The following is an 18,522-nucleotide window of genomic DNA, read 5'->3' as shown; positions in this document are numbered from 1 at the left end:
AGAGAATAAAAGAATTTACGAGTAAAATGATTTTAGCATATTTTTAAAAATTAAAATATATAAATTTAATAATTTTGAAATTATTATATTCATTTTATTTATATTTAAATATATTTTTTATTCTTATAAATATATCACTTTTTTATGTATTTAATTCTCATCAAATCATAAAGAATTAAATTTAATTCATAAAAAAAAGTTGATAAACTACGTGACACGTAGATTTATAAATACACACTAACACATTATTTTTATAATATATTAAAAATTAAAATATTTTTATATTAATTATTTAATAATTAATGTTATTTTATAAATTAAAAAATAATTTAGAAATTTTTGAAAAACTTTTTAATCTTTTAATGATATTAAAGACTAAAATCGATTGTATAATTTTATAAAAACTAAATCTAAATAAAAAAAATTTATAAGAACTAAAATTAAAAAATAATATATTTACGTACACTAAATACATATTTAAACATCTTACTTGTTGTTAGATGTTATTCTTCTTTCTTATTTTTCATAATTAGTCTTTATTATTGATCGTATTTTTTTTAATTTGTATGAAATAATTAAATGCAACAGTTCTTTAATAGAAAATATATCAATTTATACCGATATCGAAGGATAAATGGCGATATTGCTAAGGAAATCCACTTTGTAATTGTAATTTAAAGGCAGTCGCAACATGTCGATGTAAAACAAATTTTTGGCGTATAAATTGCCTAAGGAATTATCTTTTCTAATAATAACTAAAACACTAATTAACTTTGAGGCCAAATTTAATTGATTGAAAACGTACGGTAACTTGATTTAAACAATTAAAAACATAGGGACAACAAAAGTAATGCATAACTGAAAACTTATTAGACCAAAAGTGCAATTTAACGTTAAAAATTTGAGATGCAAACAAACTTATTAGCCCAAGCCCTGTGCATTGAAGAACTCTTTAAAAATTTGAGATGCAAACAAACTTATTAGACCAAAAGTTCCAACATTAAAGTCACATTTGCATACATCAACATAGAAAAGCATTGTTTTTTACACAAGTCAATGCTTGCTTTTTGCCTAAAAAATTTTAGGCTACACAATACAATAAGCAGTAAAATGTGATGGAAAGGAGTGCGCCGTCAGCCGCCTGTGGTCCATGACTCATACAGGCTACGGCCACACACTGGCCGGGTAACAGTAACCACGGTGCACCCTCACCCAACATTTTCACCAAAAAAAAATATATATAGTGATGGAAAATTAAAATAATAATCAAAACAGTTAGACATAAGTAAATATGAGCCAAGGATGACTTCCCAATAGTGGAGAGAACACAATCAAGCAGTGGTCTTCATAACATGAAGAATAACCAACCACAATGATGTAATGTGTTCTACAAGTCTAGTCTTTCACATGAGGACCGATAGTCGGTGTCGGCGTTCATTCGCACCAACACCCTTGTCAGCTGTATAATCTTGCATGTTCCTTCCACTCTGAGAAGAAGGGTAACTGCATAGCCTGAACTCTAACTCCTCTTGCTGCTCCAACATTTCATTCCTATTGGATGCATATGAAGCACCATCTCTGTAGTTTTCAACCTCATCATGCATTTTAGATTCTACCATATTTCCATTCAAATTCAAACAAGTATAGTTGGAAACACTTTTTTGGCCATGGTTTGGTGAATCTAGCTTTGATTCTTGGAGCTTTTTAGCGTTGAGAAAACGGCCACCGGCACCTCTAGCTCTCTTTAATGCATGTACATGGCGGGACTCATGAAGATATGGCTGCAGAACAACAATATTCTTAGTGGGGTTACTTTAATAGAAGAGAAGAGACGAAACAGAAATGCGAGCTTACTTTACGATCTTTGATGAGTTTGTTATGTGCTTCAAGTTTTGCTCGACATTGTCTTCGCCTCATAATAGCATGGTACTGCTTGGAATTCACAAATATCGGTTCTTCTGCAAGATCAGATGGCAGAGGAATACGAACAGGAGCAGCAGTTCCCAATAACTGGCCAGGAAGAAGCTGGTCAGAATTTGATGACATGATGCTATAAGCTTATAGCTAACAACAAATGTCACGGCTCAATGTAATAGTTTTTGGCCATGAAGCATTGATCATCATTGCTTCGACAAATTTTTATAATCCCATATATGTGTCTAAGGTGTGTCAAAGCAAAGAAAAAAAATTGAATAATTGTTGCCAAACACATGTATCATACAAGTGTCCTATTGATGTCGAACCCCAAGACACACCTTATCTCAAAAGGTTTCCGTGCTTCATATACATCACATAAGAAAACAAAATAATTGAAGCTTAACCAGTACAACACAACCACATTTCAGAAGATCATTTTATGCTTCTATTTCAAAGTAAATATCCATGTCAATATCAATATCAACATGTTGGAATAGAGATAGGTGAAACAAATAAAAATTAATGAAAAGAAATAAAGAAAAGTCTCTTGAGTACAAATTACCTTATACTGTGGACCATATGAAGCAGCCAGTAGGCCACTGTAGCATGGATCAGCAAAGTGGAATGCAAAATGCGCCTGAAACCCAAAATTTTGAGAAAAATGTCTGCATATATGTTCCATCCACTAGAACATAGAGATATATCTGCTTACAAGTGATTGGCTGTGATCCATTGGTGGAGGATGGATGGTGAGATTTGGACTCCCAATAGACGTCTCGATGAGACATCCCATGTCATTCCCCTCGGTTATCTTAAACGTTGAACTGGTTGAAGAACTATGCTGGAAAGGAATTTGACCTAGCATCCAAAGCAGAGCAAATACTCGTCAATATGGGGACGTAGCTCTGATAACTAAGTAATTCACTTTAGATAGTAAAGAAAGCAATTTTGGCCGTTAAAAATGGTTGATATTACATACACAACAAATTATGGATGTGTTTAAATACCAACCATTGATTTTCCCATCAATGATTGAGATATCTTGCTTTATTATCCTATCAATTGAGAGCTCTTTTGAGGAGTTGAGTTCTCAGTATAAGAAATACTTGTATTATATGGATGGCTATAACTTTTATCCCATAACCAATGCTAACTAAGGAGATACACTGACATAGGAACATAATCATATACTTCATTTTGTTCTGCCATTACATCAATAGCAGAACAAAGTGAGAAAACACCAGTTGACAAGCACGTGAATGAACAAGTAGAGTGTTTCAATGGAAATACCTGATTGTGGTGAGCCAACTTCAGGATAAGATTGACCAGACGACTGAGTTGAAGAAGAATCGTGTTCTTGGAATTGAAAACTCAGTGCCTTACTCTTGAGGCATTTTTGTGGAATAGCATCAACTTTCAAGCTCAAAGTTTTGGACATAGATGTTTGTTGGACTTCAGATTCAGAAGAAGTTCCCCATGATGGGCATCCAAAAACATGGTGGGATGTTGAATGAGCAGAACATAGACCAGAGTCTTTCTCACATAAGCACTTCATTTACCTTCCCCAAAAAAAAAAAGAGTAGATATTAGAAACCTGGATCAAGCTACAACTTTCTAATGGACTCCGGCCAGATTGTCGTTGCATTTTTTAGTAGCAATCGAAAATCAAAATATGAGCTTTTTGAGAGTATGAATTAGCGTAAGCATACCACATAAAAGAACAAACCATTTTTTGAAATCCCATATGAAATGTAGTGTTGGATAAACAACTTAATTCAACAATTATAGCATAAACGCTTATCATATAAGTGTTGGGAAAAAACCCACCCAACAATAAGTACTTATGTATAAGCTATTTCTATGACAAAGATAAAATAAAGTTAAATTGTTTTCATATAAGCTATAAACTGCTTTCATAAGTTATCATAGAGAGCTAAATAAAATAAGTAAAAACAGCTCATGGACATGTCATAGTTGTTTCTATAAGTTCTCTCAAAGAGTATCAAGTGCTTATACTAGGAGGAAATACGCTCAAATAAGTCACTCCAAACATGCTATAAATATGTTCAGATAGCAACTAGTTTATAAGCAACTTATAGTAGTTGTCTATAGGCACTGGTGATTCAAACTTGCATGTGCACGTGTGCTTCAACAGAACCAATAATTCAATTGCATGATAAAGAGGAAATTATCTGTTAAAGAACTCATTGTACTCTTCAATTTAATCAACATCAGTCATAGATTTCCTTCTCTTATTTGTGTGTTTCCCTTTTCAATAGACTTCCTTAATCAAAAACAAAGCTTTTAGGAATCAGCCATAAAAGCATATAATCTCAAGAAAAAGGAGGCAAGCAAAGGATAATTTAAAAAACAGTGATTAAATAAGTGGATGAGCTCAATTGGTTAATTAGCTTCATTGAAGGTCAAATTGATCAGGAGTACTTGAGTTAGAATCATGACTCGAACAATCTTGACCAAGATTTACTTACCAGAGCCCATTTCCCCATTAATTAACCAGAGTTAAGACCAAAAAAAAAAAAACAGACACTTTGAATCAATTGAATTAAATATAGAAATGATTGGAAACCTAAGGAATTATTTCCTAATTGAAGTTTAACACTTTTCACTCCTGAACTGGAAACCTTTCTATAAATGTTAAATTCCCAGAATATACAAAAAAAAAAAAACAAATCGTTGCTAAAATAAAAATAACCTATCTTATCAACCACCAATCAGCACATAGAAAAAATCATGCAAAATAAGAAAACCCAAAAATCTACTTAAAATCAATTCCATCATCTTAAGCTCCAAGTTCTAAACTTTTATAGATTCATAAGCATGTCATCAAATTGCAAGTAAAGGGCAAAAAATAAATAAAATAAATAAATAAATAAGGGAAAAAAGAAAATTTGGTGGACCATAAAGAGAGTAAAAAAGAAACCTTGGAAATTGGGTGTGGATTTAGAGAGGAATGAGAAATGGATATTGGTAGAAGGAGAAACTGTGCATGTGTTTGTGGGAAAAAAAGAAACTTGAAAAAGGTTTAGATGTAATAAATCTTAGAGGAGAAGAAATAAAGAAAAGAGTGAGTCATTCATTGACATCAAAGTGGTGGGGTACTACTACTACTAAAACTACAACACTCCAATAAAATTAAAAAACTCCATCATTGTTTATTCTTTACAAAGAAGAAAAAAAAACAGAAAAATCCATCCATCGTTGTTTGTGAGTGTTTCCCTTTGTATTTGGTCTCTTGGCTTTAGTGCTAAGTCTTGACAGTGACAAAAACAATGTACACCGTTGCATTAATGCACCAACTACACTCAACTTCCACCTTCCAACCTTTTTATATTCTTTCAATTAAACAAATACTATATAATACTCCCTCCATCTAGAATGAAATACTGCTATAAAAAAAAAAATAATAAAAAATTGAAGTATTTAATTTTTATTTAAAATTAAATATATTAAAAAAATTAATTATTATTTTTATTTTTATTTTATTTAGATTGAATATAATATTAAACATAGATTTTGGATCATTTCGTGGAAGAATTCATGCAAAAATAATTCTTTTAGCAACAACATTTAAATGTCAATACTTTTGATTTTTGTACTTATTTTTTAAATTTATGTATTAGTTGATGCTATAAGAATAATTCATGTAGTATTTATAAGAACATTTGATATAAATACAATGATTCAAATTTAAAATACTTTATTTGTATAAAATTTATCGTTAAACTCTTTTAATAAATTTCAATAATAAAAAAAAAACATATACAATATTATTTTTAATTATTAAAACTATTTAATATAAGTACATATTAAATAGTTTTATTGTTAAACATTACTGATTCAATTCAAAAAATATTAGTTAAATTTTAATGTTGCACAATTTTTTAAAAGTGAAATTTTATTACTAGAACATCTAAATCTATAATTATGTCAATCATTTAAAGATTTAATTGGTAAATATTGTTAAGTTAAATTTTATTACAAATGCATATAATTTAATGTCAAAACTTGATCTTATAAATATATTTTATAAATAGATATAACAAAATGTATTATAATATGAATTAATTGAATACATATGTCAAATAAATTTGTATTGTACATGCATAGAAAAAAATTTCAAGAATAAAAGTGGCATACTTTAATAAAGAACAATTACTCAATAAAAATAATAATCTTACGGAATAGATAAACAAAAATAGTTCAAAAGAAAACGTGAGCAAAAAGGAGTCTTGTTATTTTAAAGAGTAACTATCTTTAAGATTAAAAAAAACAGGAATCTAGTTTTTAAAATACTCCTTTGTTTAAAAAGAACTTTTTTCTGATGCACTTCATTTTTGTCGTCTTGTCATGCGTGTTCCTATTATTCTTTGTTTTTTATTTTTATAAAATAAAAATAAAAATAAAAAATTGAAGTGATTGAACATTGGTACTCATGTCATGCTTCCACCTGGTATTATATCGTACAGCTACTAATGGCAATGGTATCTTCTGCCGTGTGGGGTATATTATATCCGTGTAACCCAACGTATGGCTTATGTGTTTCATGAGACTTATATAATATAATTATTTTTTTTGTCAAAAAGTAATTATCAATTTTATTATTCACACCTTATTTTTTCTGATCACACTTCCCAATTTTTTTTTAAAACGAAATCTTAAGGGCTTAGCCCAAAGAAAAAAAACTACATGAAAATAAAGCAAAGAGTATAGACTCTCAATAAATCAGAAGCCATCAAATGACTTACGGGAACAGGAGGTATGTCAAAAATAGTCACATCCTCAGTCATCTCTTAATATAAAATGATCAAACCATTGTCATATATAAAAAACATCTCTAACCGTAAACTTACCGTATACATTTTGTGAGTACATTTTATCCGAAATGTAAAAATGTGAGAATACACTCTTAATTATAGGATATGCTTAACAATTTTCTAATCTTTGAAGGGCGGGTGAATCTAGAAAAGGTCGAATCACGCACATTTTTGTTGCACCCCAATCAAATAAGAATGACAATTAGATCCAGACTCAGTAGGTATTCGCAAAAAGAATTTATAATAGGTAAGGTAAAAATCCGCATAATAGATATGGACATGGAGACATATAATTATCCGCACGCGCACTTATATAAATATATTATTTATTTATTATATTGGTGTTTAATTTAATTAATTATTTTATTTTATGTTTTAACATCTATTAATATCACTGAACCATTATAATTTTTATAATTAAAAGATAAACGTTTAGAAATTTTTAAGAATTTGATTATGATGAATAAGTAAATAATTATGACTTTATAACTAATAGTTATGTCTATCAATTGTTTTTACAGTCTCGAATAATATTATCGTATGACTTGAAACTTCATAAAGTATTATTATGGATATTTGAATGCATATAAAGTGTTCATTTGAAATATTTTGAGTTAGAAAATATTTTGGTTTATAATATTTTGTGATTGGATTTAAGATATTTGAATAATTTTTAAATTTAATCACAACAATATAATTTATTTATATTAAAATTGATCCCCAAGAGAATACACATATAAAGATGAATATTTTTTTAAATCGCAGATATGAGAACAGTCGGAAATCCAGATTGACCTCCAAGAAAAATCAGATGACATCTTTTTCCACTCTATGTAATCGCAAAAACACCAATTAACATTCAAATTAACCAATTTAGAGATTTTTTTTTTGTCACAATACACCTCCAGATTTGCAATTTAGAAAACATAAAGTGACAAAGGAAACTACCGAAAAAAGAAGCCAAGTAAAACATGTTGCCAATAGAGAAGTTCGCTCTCTCATTTAACAGAACTAAGTGCCTCCAAACTAAACTATCCAATTGATAATGACAATCTAAAATATGCAATTGTCTCTAGACAGAATTAAGTGCCTCATGACACGAAGCATTGTCACTTGACCCCCCATCTTCCATTTTCAAAATTATATTTTTAAATGGGTGCAATTGTGATATAATTCTATAAATATTACTCATTAAATTTCATTTTGTTCGCAGGTTTTCTTTTATTATTTACAAATTACATTGAATGTTTAGAAATTGCTTAGAGTTATATTTTCAAAAATTAATTAGAAAGTGCGATTTTTAAAAAATTGATAGTGATTTTTAATATGAAGTTTCTAAAATCTTGATTCTTCAACAAAAGCTTGTACAGCACCGCACCGAATAGTAGAACATTAGATAATAATTTACCAGTAATTAAACTGATACGGTAGCAAACAAACAGCACCAAACATGCACAAGAACAGGATGAATTAATAGTAATACAAAGTAAATGTTGCATGGTATTAAGGAATAAAAAAGAGGCGGGGATAAATATGAGTTATGCTGTTACACGATCAAAAAACCTGAGAAACCCCAAAAGATGTATGGGTTCATACAAGGTCATAAGATTATATCTCACAATGGACCATTTGAAATCTTTCAATCTGCTGCTGACACCGTCATTTAAAACTTTTCAGGACATCGACTTTGTCTATTCTTTTCGAGCAAGGAGTTGACATGCTAATAACACAACCAGTCAAGTTTTCAATAATCACGTCCCTTGTATGGCATTTCCTGTAAAATAGCCATATGAGAAGATTGATTTCTCAGAACATTAAAGAGTGCAGCTCCCTAAAAACATACAATTAATTACAACATCGTTAAAATTCAGTTGAGATGCATAATTGAAAGGGGAAAAAAAAGTCATGTGCCACCATCGTGATTTGTGATAAGAATGTCCAACACACATGATACATCAACGTGGAACATTGAGCATGAATTAAGTTAATGAGATGACTGATTTTAGCAGTTACGACAGTAGGGGTAAGATATATGAAATTACACCGTACACATTTGAAGTTTCCTAACCAGAGTATATATGATAAGAGACCAAAGATAAATGCCAAAATAAAATATAAACAAATTTATCTAACAATCATTTAAAAATAAATAAATAAATAAATTACGAAAAACACGGAAATTCTTACAGGTAGGTAAGTCGGCATATATAAAGCTTGCCTAGGATGACCAAGAAGCTGTCCATACTGCAATAAGATGTTAAACAATTACCATGAAGCACCGACATTCTCGCAACATTCACCAGAGAGATGCTATAAGTGATATCATACCTGCGGTGCATTTGGATGAAAATATGCTTGAGTTGGCATTTGGGAGACCTGTGGATTATATATGATAGGTTGCGTCCCAGCAAAATTAGGTCCAACCTGCAGACCATATGCAAAAAAAATAATAAGTTTATGAATACCAAGACAAAGAAATTAAGTCAAACCAAATATTTCTGCATAGCCTCGTTTGCAAGCTATTTAACCAGCCCTATAAACACACATCCCCAGAATATCAAAACTGAAGTCCCCTATCAGCAAAAGCGGGGATTTATCTTTGTATAAATAGGTAGCTACCAGAAATTTAAAATAAACTTTAAACACCATAAGATTGGACAACCACATCGACACTAGTCATAACCTGCATATTTCACATTACAGTAGTGATTGTGCTAGATGCAAGTCAAACTTAGCAGTAATCCTTAAATAACTCCAACCCATAACTAAGTAATTCTATATATTCAATAAATGCTCTGAATGACTTACCTCAATAGTCATGGGTACGCCAAGCATATTTGGTACAGTATTTACAGTAGTTGGAAAATAGAAGGAACTATCAGACACTGGAGTGGGAGGCCGAGCAGGTGATGGAATAAAACTCTTTGCATTAGGGTTGAGCTTGAATTCCTTACAACATGAAAGGGAAACAGAAGAAACTCAGACATTGGTCAATAATTTGAAAACAAGAATCAGCTAGTGAAATGTTCCTTCTTGAACTGCACCTTTGCATTGGGATTCAAAGACGATTTTTCAGAAGACAATGAACCAACTGACGAACTTGGAGATAAACCAGAACCACGAGATGCCGCCACACCTCTCATAGAATCTGACCCATATGATGCCCCACGTGAATTTAAATGCTTTGTTTCCCCATTAGCTTTTCCATATGCTAAACCCTCAGCCGAATCCCTTGGTGTTCCTATCTTCTCATGAGACTTTGCTAATATATGAGATGATGGGGCATAGGAGCTGGCATTAGGAGATAACACCCCTTTATCAGAGCCATCTTTCTTCAAGTAGAGTGATGCCTGTGAATCTGCACAAAAATTGGCAGTTGAACACTTTAGAGCTGCTCAAATCTAAGGAAGCCGAAAGAGAAACTTTACATACCCTCATAATTTGACAGTTGAACATCCTCACTTTGCTGCACCAATTAGAGAAGAAAAATAAGAATAAGATTCAGGAGCGTTAGAAATACTAGCAATCTCATGTGAGATGTTTGTGTAGATAAAAATTTGAGCAGTAATGCTGAAACTTTAACTCACTATAAGATTTTCTTCCTTGGTGTTACCACTGGCTCCATGTAGATAGCAACCCGAGTTCTCCATAATTCTGTAATGTTGTTGGATATGAAAATTTGTAATAAAGATGATATTTATGCTTAGAGATTGAAAATGAAATCTTGAAATCTTCAGGGAAAAAAAATCATTGCAATGGAAACAAGTAATTTACAGAAGAGAACCAAGGCAACACCTGCTTTGCCCATCTGAAGACGGGTAGCTTTTGGAAGGGATTTCGGACGCTAACTGTCTAGCGTGATCATAAGCATTAGAGCGGCTTAAATCTACACCAGTAGTTGACTGAGATGACTGTGACTGATCCTACATACACAATTAACACGAAGTATTGCCCTAATTAAGTAAAATAATTACTTGCGGAGAGGAAAGCGTAAAAAATAAAGAGGGAGAAGGCAAAAACTTGGAAAAAGAACATGGATATCAATATTTTCCAGGCCAAGACGGTAAATTATTCTTCGTAGTATTGCTAGATGTTATATCTGTTTGAGCTTTACGTCCAAACACCAAATTGATGATAAGAACAATTTTTCACGAGTCACAGTGTGTACCAACTACCAAGACAGAGATGTTTACACATAAAAACGGAGCCAAACCTAAAATTGGCACTTCTAGGGTTTGTAGTCACTCCAATACGGAGTGCCTTTTTCCCCTAATAAACCTGGTTAAATATTATCAAGCTAAGAAAAATGAGACTGGAGATAAATCAGTATGAATTTGAAACAAGAACATTACCAAATGAAATGCACCAAATTAGGGACGCATTATAAATGGACGTGAAGCTCAAACAAAAGATATATGGCATTAACCTACATGAACAGATAAAAATAAGTACGTGTAGATAGACAAATCACAAAAAGCTTATTTCAATGAGGAAAAAAAACAAAGTTATGGATAAAATAGAAGCAAGACAGTGAAATTCAAATATTGAGGAATTCAGTTATTAAAAACAGAAAAAATTCAAGCTGTTGAGGTGGAATGCTAGTCATCTGAATCCAATACCTTAATGGCATCACAGAAGGCCGACAAAGGGAACCAAGAACTGGGAGAAGCTGGCTGAAACAGAAGACCATAAATAGCTGGCTGTGTTTGATAGCTTGTCAAGGTTCATCCAGAGGCTGTGCCATAAACTGACGAAACTCATTCACAGTATGCCTGATTTCTATCCGAGCTACACTTGCATACTGCAAAGCACAAACAACAAAGTGCTCAGTGGATCATGCATGTGATATAGTTTTAGTCAAATTTAGTTAGTTTGCACTCCCCCAACCCAAGGCATGGTTTTGGCAATTCCTTTAGATTCTACTATCTATGCTTAATGCAGAAAATCCAGAATGTATTTGGAATGAATTGGAAACAAGGAACCAGTGTATAGATGCTTCACCTCTGCTTCACCTCTGCCAAGGAAGTAATCCAATTCAACCAGTTGCTTTAAGATCAAACACACTATTTAGCCTGCTCTGCATCACATGTTGATCAAATCCATAATATAGATTAAAGCATATAGGCAGTAACTAGGAGTCTTGAGGATGAGCACAGAGGGGTCCCATTTACTTGAAACAAACCCATAGACCAGTAAAGTTTAAGTCTCTAGTATCAAGCAATCAGTACTTTTTGAGACATTTAATGGCCTTTGGTAGCTTAGAAACTGGTTTAGTGTCAGAAAACTTGATGCTAGAATTTGGCGCATATACACTTCCTCCTCGAGAAATCCGTTGAGGAAGACATTGTTAATGACAATTTGTTGAACTGGCCATTTATAGGTGAGTGATAAAGTGAGTATAATTCTGAAGGTTATTGGCATAACAACTAGAGAAAAAATTTAGAAAGTAACAACTAGGTTTCTGGCGAAAACTTTTTTAAACGAGCTGAGCCTTATGTTTCACTAGTCTTGTTACTAGCTTTACAATCACCTTGATGGCATTATCTGCAAGGCAAGCTGTAGATAGAACAAATCCTTGGGATCTGCAAAATGTCAGGTCCACAGAGAGAGTTTGAGTCAACCTCTACGGTTTTCAGGAAGTTAAATTCAACCATTGTTTGTAATCAACTAATGGCATGAAAGTCTTAACATTTTTCATCATGAATTGTAATGTGCAATCCACATGAAGCAAGTAAACCTATACTTCAATGTAGTTATCCTCTAATACATAGGGCGACATATCTAAAATACCAAAGTAAATCCTTTCTAACTCTGCATAGATTTCATTTGATTGTTCATGGGTAACATCATCAACTGCAAAGACATGAAACTGCTTATCTACCTCTACCCAACTCCATCCTGCAGGTTTTCTTTTAATCCTTTGTTGCATAAGGCTTCTAACTTCAGATGCTTCATTCCATAAACCTTTTCTTGCATAGATATGTGCTAGAGTTAAATATGGAGCTGCATTACATGGTTCCATCTTAATGAGCTGATTAGCAGCCTCTCTTCCAAGCTCTACATCTCCATAAATCTTGCAAGCACTCAAGACAGAACTCCAAATTATACAATTTGGACCATAAGGCATTTCCTCAATTAAATCCCTTGCCTTCCTTAGATTTCCATTTCTAGCATAAAGATCAATCAAGCAAGCATACTGATCTATATCAGGAGACAACCCATAACTTGTTCTCATTTTGTTGAAATATTCCTCTCCTTTGTCAATAAATCCTGCATGATTACAAGCTGTTAAGACAGCAGTAAAGCAGACTTGATCAGGAATTAACTCTTGTTTGGTTAATAAACAATCAAAAAGTTCCAATGCCTCTAAGCCTCTCCCACATTGAGCATAGCCCATGATCATGGATGTCCACAACACAGTGTTCCTATTAGAAGTCTGATCTAACACACATCGAGCTGCATCAATGTCACCACCCTTTGAATACATATCAATCAGAGCACTGGCCACAAACACATTCCTTTCAGAACCTATTTTAATAACCAGAGAGTGCACTTGTTTTCCTTGAAGAAGCACTGCAAGGCTGCTGCAAGCACTTAAAATGGAACATAAAGTATGATCAGTAGGACTCATATTTTTTTCCTGCATTTCAACAAATAGTTTCAGTGCATCTTCACTATACAGGTTTTGACAAAATCCAGAGATCATTGTATTGTATATAACAATATCCTTTTCATTAACTTCATTAAATAATAATAGAGCATCGTGAATTTGTCCCCAATACGCATAACAATCAATTAATGAGCTGATCACAAAATTGCTAGTATCAAATCCCCGTTTGATGACATGAACATGAAGACTTGGACAATGTTCAAGGGCTCCATTTTGCCCCACACATGCATTAATGACACTAGTCAAGGTAAAACAGTTGGGCCGGATTTTAGTTCCTAACATCTCTTTGAACAACAAGAGGGCATCTCTTCCTTGTTTGTTTGCTGAAAATCCAGCAATAAGTGAAGTCCACGAAACCTGATCATGTATTTTCATGGCCCTAAATATCTTCCTTGCATACACAATTGCAAAACATTTTGCATAGAAATCAACAAGTGCGCTACTTAGGAACAGGTTATCTTCATATCCAGATCGAATCAGACATGCATGAATTTGTATGCCCAAATGCCAATTCAGGGTTTTAGCACAAGAACTAAGTGCATTACAAAGAGCAAACTTTGTTGGCTTCTCCATTAATCCATTCATTCTGCTTAATGACTCTAGTGCTTGGTAGGTACTTGCACTTTTAGAATGTTTTCTAATGTAATCATTTTTACAAGCTTTGCGAAATAATTTCTGCATCAAGCTACAACTTTATGCATCAATTGTTAAAATGTAAAAATTTGTCAATATTAGATAATTTATCTATATATATAGAGATTATTGTATTAATTTTATTATATTTTATTAGGATAAATTTTAAGAAATAGAACCATTTGAACAGAGATATAGTTGGAGAAGGAAGAGATGAAATGGTTCTCAAAACCACAAAGGTTAGAATATATTTTAATAATTTATCACAATTATTTTGATAACCTTTATAAAAAATAATAATAATTTTAAAAAAGATAGGGGATGCCGTGGCCCCTGCATAGCTTCCAAGAAGATCCGCCATTGATGACTTAGAACATTGGTGTTTAATAATGTAACAGTCGCACAATTTACACAAGTTTTTAGAATTTCACCTAATTTAATCAAATAAAATATATATCTATTTTACAATTTTCGTATTTTTAAAAAAAATTTCTTTTAAAAAAAATGTATCAAATTTCTTATAGTTAAATATCGTATCACTTCTAAAAAAATACAGAAGTTAATTACAAAAATTCATAATTAAAAAATAATATCCCACTATATCATATATCAATTGTTATCGTGTAAAAATTTATAAATAGGGATTAGTTTATCCTCCATATTAGATAATTTATCTATATATATATAGAGATTATTGTATTAATTTTATTATATTTTATTAGTATAAACTTTAAAAGAAGTAGAACCAACTGAACAGAGAGACAAGAGAGGTAAATAGTTGGAGAAGAGAGATGAAATAGTTCTCAAAACCACAAATGTTGAAATATATTTTAATAATTTATCACTATTATTTTAAAAAGATAGGGGATGCCGTGGCCCCTGCCCCGCTTCCAAGAAGATGCGCCATTGATGACTTAGAACATTAGTGTTTAATAATGTAATAGTTACAACTATTTAGCAAGTATAGTTCCTCAAACAGAAAGAAATATATTTATGAGAATCTAATATATGGTTCCTTTTAAGGCGAAAACCCTAATTTGCAGATAAAAATTAAAAGGATAAAAACACGCGTTGAAAATAAATAGCTAATGCAGGGGATTTGAAACAGGAAATCGAAGGAGGTGGAAGAGTTAGCAGTAAGGAAATAATTGGAAAAGGAAATTTGCGTACCTGAAAGAGGTTGATGACAACCTGATTGGTGGATTGCAGTGGAGAGGTTGAAAGGGTGAGCTGAAGAAGCAACCCTAGGTCGGTTAGGGATTGGGTGATGATTGAGGTTTTGATTCGGTTGTCGGCCGGAGAGAGGCGGTGGAAGAGTTTGAATATCTCGGCGCGATCGAGAGAGGGAGAAAAAAGAGAGGGTGGTTTTTCAGATTTTGAAGGGAGATGCAAAACAAAGAGCGCTTAAAAGCAAAAGCCTACCAAAAACCAAATAATATTATTTTTATTTTTATTTTATTTAGATTGAATATAATATTAAACATAGATTTTGGATCATTTCGTGGAAGAATTCATGCAAAAATAATTCTTTTAGCAACAACATTTAAATGTCAATACTTTTGATTTTTGTACTTATTTTTTAAATTTATGTATTAGTTGATGCCATAAGAATAATTCATGTAGTATTTATAAGAACATTTGATATAAATACAATGATTCAAATTTAAAATACTTTATTCGTATAAAATTTATCGTTAAACTCTTTTAATAAATTTCAATAATAAAAAGAAACATATACAATATTATTTTTAATTATTAAAACTATTTAATATAAGTACATATTAAATAGTTTTATTGTTAAACATTACTGATTCAATTCAAAAAATATTAGTTAAATTTTAATGTTTGCACAATTTTTTAAAAGTGAAATTTTATTACTAGAACATCTAAATCTATAAATATGTCAATCATTTAAAGATTTAATTGGTAAATTTTATTACAAATGCATATAATTTAATGTCAAACTTGATCTTATAAATATATTTTATAAATAGATATAACAAAATGTATTATAATACGAATTAATTGAATACATATGTCAAATAAATTTATATTGTACTTGCATAGGAAAAAATTTCAAGAATAAAAGTGGCATACTTTAATAAAGAACAATTACACAATAAAAATAATAATCTTACGAAGTAGATAAACAAAAATAGTTCAAAAGAAACGTGAGCAAAAAGGAGTCTTGTTATTTTAAAGAGTAACTATCTTTAAGATTAAAAAAAACAGGAATCTAGTTTTTAAAATACTCCTTTGTTTAAAAAGAACTTTTTTCTGATGCACTTCATTTTTGTCGTCTTGTCATGCGTGTTCCTATTATTCTTTGTTTTTCATTTTTATAAAATAAAAATAAAAATAAAAAATTGAAGTGATTGAACATTGGTACTCATGTCATGCTTCCACCTGGTATTATATCGTACAGCTACTAATGGCAATGGTATCTTCCGCAGTGTGGGGTATATTATATCCGTGTAACCCAACGTATGGCTTATGTGTTTCATGAGACTTATATAATTTAATTTTTTTTTTGTCAAAACTTAATTATCAATTTTGTTATTCACACCTTATTTTTTTCTGATCACACTTCCCAAATTTTTTTTAAAACGAAATCTTATAGGCTTAGCCCAAAGAAAAAAAACTACATGAAAATAAAGCAAAGAGTATAGACTCTCAATAAATCAGAAGCCATCAGATGACTTATGTGAACTGGAGGTATGTCAAAAATAGTCATAATCTCTTAGTATAAAATGATCAAACCATTGTCATATATAAAAAACAAAAAATGTGAGAATACACTCTTAATTATAGGATATGATTAACACTTTTCTAACCTTTGAAGTGTGAGCCAATCTAGAAAAGGTTGGTCACGCACATCCTTGTTGCACTCCAGTCAAATAAAAATGACAATTAGATTCAGATCTAGTACGAATTCACAAAAATAACTCATAATAGATAGTATAAAAACCTGCATAATGGATATGGACATGGAGACAGATAATTATCCGCACCCGCATCTATATAAATATATTATTAATTTTTTTTATTATATTGGTGTTTAGTTTAATTAATTATTTTCTTTTATGTTTTAACATCTACTAATATCATTGGACCACTATAATTTTTATAATTAAAAAATAAATTTTTGTAAATTTTTTAAGAATTTGATTATGATGAATAATAAATTATTATGACTTTATAACTAATAGTTATGTTTTATTAATCGTGACTTTATAATTATATTTGTAACTTTCTATCAATTATTTTTACATATCTCGAATAATATTATTATATGACTTGCAACTTCATAAAGTATTATTATGGATATTTAAATGTGTATTTTAACGAGTGTTTAATTGAAATATTTTGAGTTAGAAAATATTTTAGTTTATAATATTTTATGATTGGATTTAAGATATTTAGATAATTTTTTTAGTTAAAGTGTGAGTGATGAGTATGGGTACACACACTTAAATACCCAAAGAGTAAGTGTGCGGATATTAAAGTTGATACCCAAGAGAATACACGCATGGACATAGATATTTTTTTAAATCGCAGGTACGAGGACGGGTACTATAGTACCCTACCCAAACCCTACCAATTGTCATCCTACAGTCAAAAGATAATATCAGCCGGAGGTCCAAATTGACCTCCAAGAAAAATCAGGGCTATTTTTTTACAATACCCTCTTTTTCAAATTTATATACCAATATGCCCCATTTTCAAATTTATACACCAAAATGCCCCTTTTTTTTCAATTTTTTTTTCCTTACAAGTCGCCATTTGGAATGGCGACTTCCTTAAGGAAGGCCTACTCCCAAATGACGACTTCCAACTGATTTTTTTATAAAAAAAAAAAAAAAAAAAATCAATTTTTTTTTGTTAAATTATATATATAAATTAATTATTATAATTCATAAAAATACATAAAAAATAAATAAATAAAAATTTAAATTATGAAAAAAATTTAATAAATCCAAATGGGCATTTATAAAATAATTCTTTTGTTAATTTTTTTTTTTAATTTTTATTGAAATAACAAAAGTAATATATATATATATATATAACTAATATAATTCATAAAAATTTTAAATTACGATAAAATTTTAGGAAATTCAAGTTCGAAATGTCAATTTTTAAAAGGTTAGTTTTTTGTAAAAAATAATTATTTCAATTTTTGTTGAAATAACAAAAGTAATATATATATATATATATATATATATATACATATATATATATATATATATATAATTAATATAATTCATAAAAATAGATAAATAGAAATTTTAAATTATGATAAAATTTCAGGAAATTCAAGTTCGAAATGTCATTTTTTAAAAGGTTAGTTTTTTGTAAAAAATAATTATTCCAATTTTTGTTGAAATAACAAAAGTAATTATATATATATATAATTAATATAATTCATAAAAATAGATAAATAGAAATTTTAAATTATGATAAAATTTT

At 30.5% G+C, this 18,522-nt stretch overlaps 2 protein-coding genes across 12 annotated transcripts; both read right to left on the bottom strand.

The window, feature by feature from the left end:
- Nucleotides 1–992: 992 nt before the first annotated feature.
- Nucleotides 993–5,133, bottom strand: LOC101492587 (nuclear transcription factor Y subunit A-3-like). The gene is made up of 6 exons (XM_012715948.3): nucleotides 4,859–5,133; nucleotides 3,208–3,476; nucleotides 2,630–2,775; nucleotides 2,480–2,554; nucleotides 1,855–2,010; nucleotides 993–1,781 (listed from the first exon to the last, which is right to left on the bottom strand). Exons 2-6 carry the CDS (start codon nucleotides 3,470–3,472, stop codon nucleotides 1,404–1,406), a joined length of 1,020 nt encoding a protein of 339 aa, XP_012571402.1. The 5' UTR covers nucleotides 3,473–3,476; nucleotides 4,859–5,133; the 3' UTR covers nucleotides 993–1,403.
- Nucleotides 5,134–8,203: 3,070 nt separating this feature from the next.
- On the bottom strand, nucleotides 8,204–15,487 carry LOC101493879 (pentatricopeptide repeat-containing protein At2g22070-like). 11 transcript variants are annotated; one of them, XM_073367017.1, is made up of 10 exons: nucleotides 11,372–11,548; nucleotides 11,105–11,178; nucleotides 10,548–10,675; nucleotides 10,340–10,406; nucleotides 10,185–10,218; nucleotides 9,797–10,110; nucleotides 9,561–9,701; nucleotides 9,081–9,176; nucleotides 8,940–8,996; nucleotides 8,204–8,583 (listed from the first exon to the last, which is right to left on the bottom strand). In XM_073367017.1, the coding sequence occupies exons 4-10, from the start codon at nucleotides 10,400–10,402 to the stop codon at nucleotides 8,497–8,499; spliced, it is 792 nt and encodes a 263-aa protein (XP_073223118.1). In that variant the 5' UTR covers nucleotides 10,403–10,406; nucleotides 10,548–10,675; nucleotides 11,105–11,178; nucleotides 11,372–11,548; the 3' UTR covers nucleotides 8,204–8,496. The 11 variants fall into 11 exon arrangements, with proteins under 11 accessions (XP_073223118.1, XP_073223114.1, XP_073223121.1 ...); XM_073367013.1 differs by lacking the exons at nucleotides 10,548–10,675; nucleotides 11,105–11,178 and adding an exon at nucleotides 15,226–15,487 and having other exon boundaries at nucleotides 11,372–11,553; XM_073367020.1 differs by lacking the exons at nucleotides 11,105–11,178; nucleotides 11,372–11,548 and adding an exon at nucleotides 15,226–15,487.
- Nucleotides 15,488–18,522: the final 3,035 nt, after the last annotated feature.

The sequence above is a fragment of the Cicer arietinum genome, chromosome 1, assembly GCF_000331145.2.
Source record: "Cicer arietinum cultivar CDC Frontier isolate Library 1 chromosome 1, Cicar.CDCFrontier_v2.0, whole genome shotgun sequence".
NCBI lineage: Eukaryota > Viridiplantae > Streptophyta > Magnoliopsida > Fabales > Fabaceae > Cicer > Cicer arietinum.
This window is presented reverse-complemented; position numbering and strand designations above follow the sequence as displayed.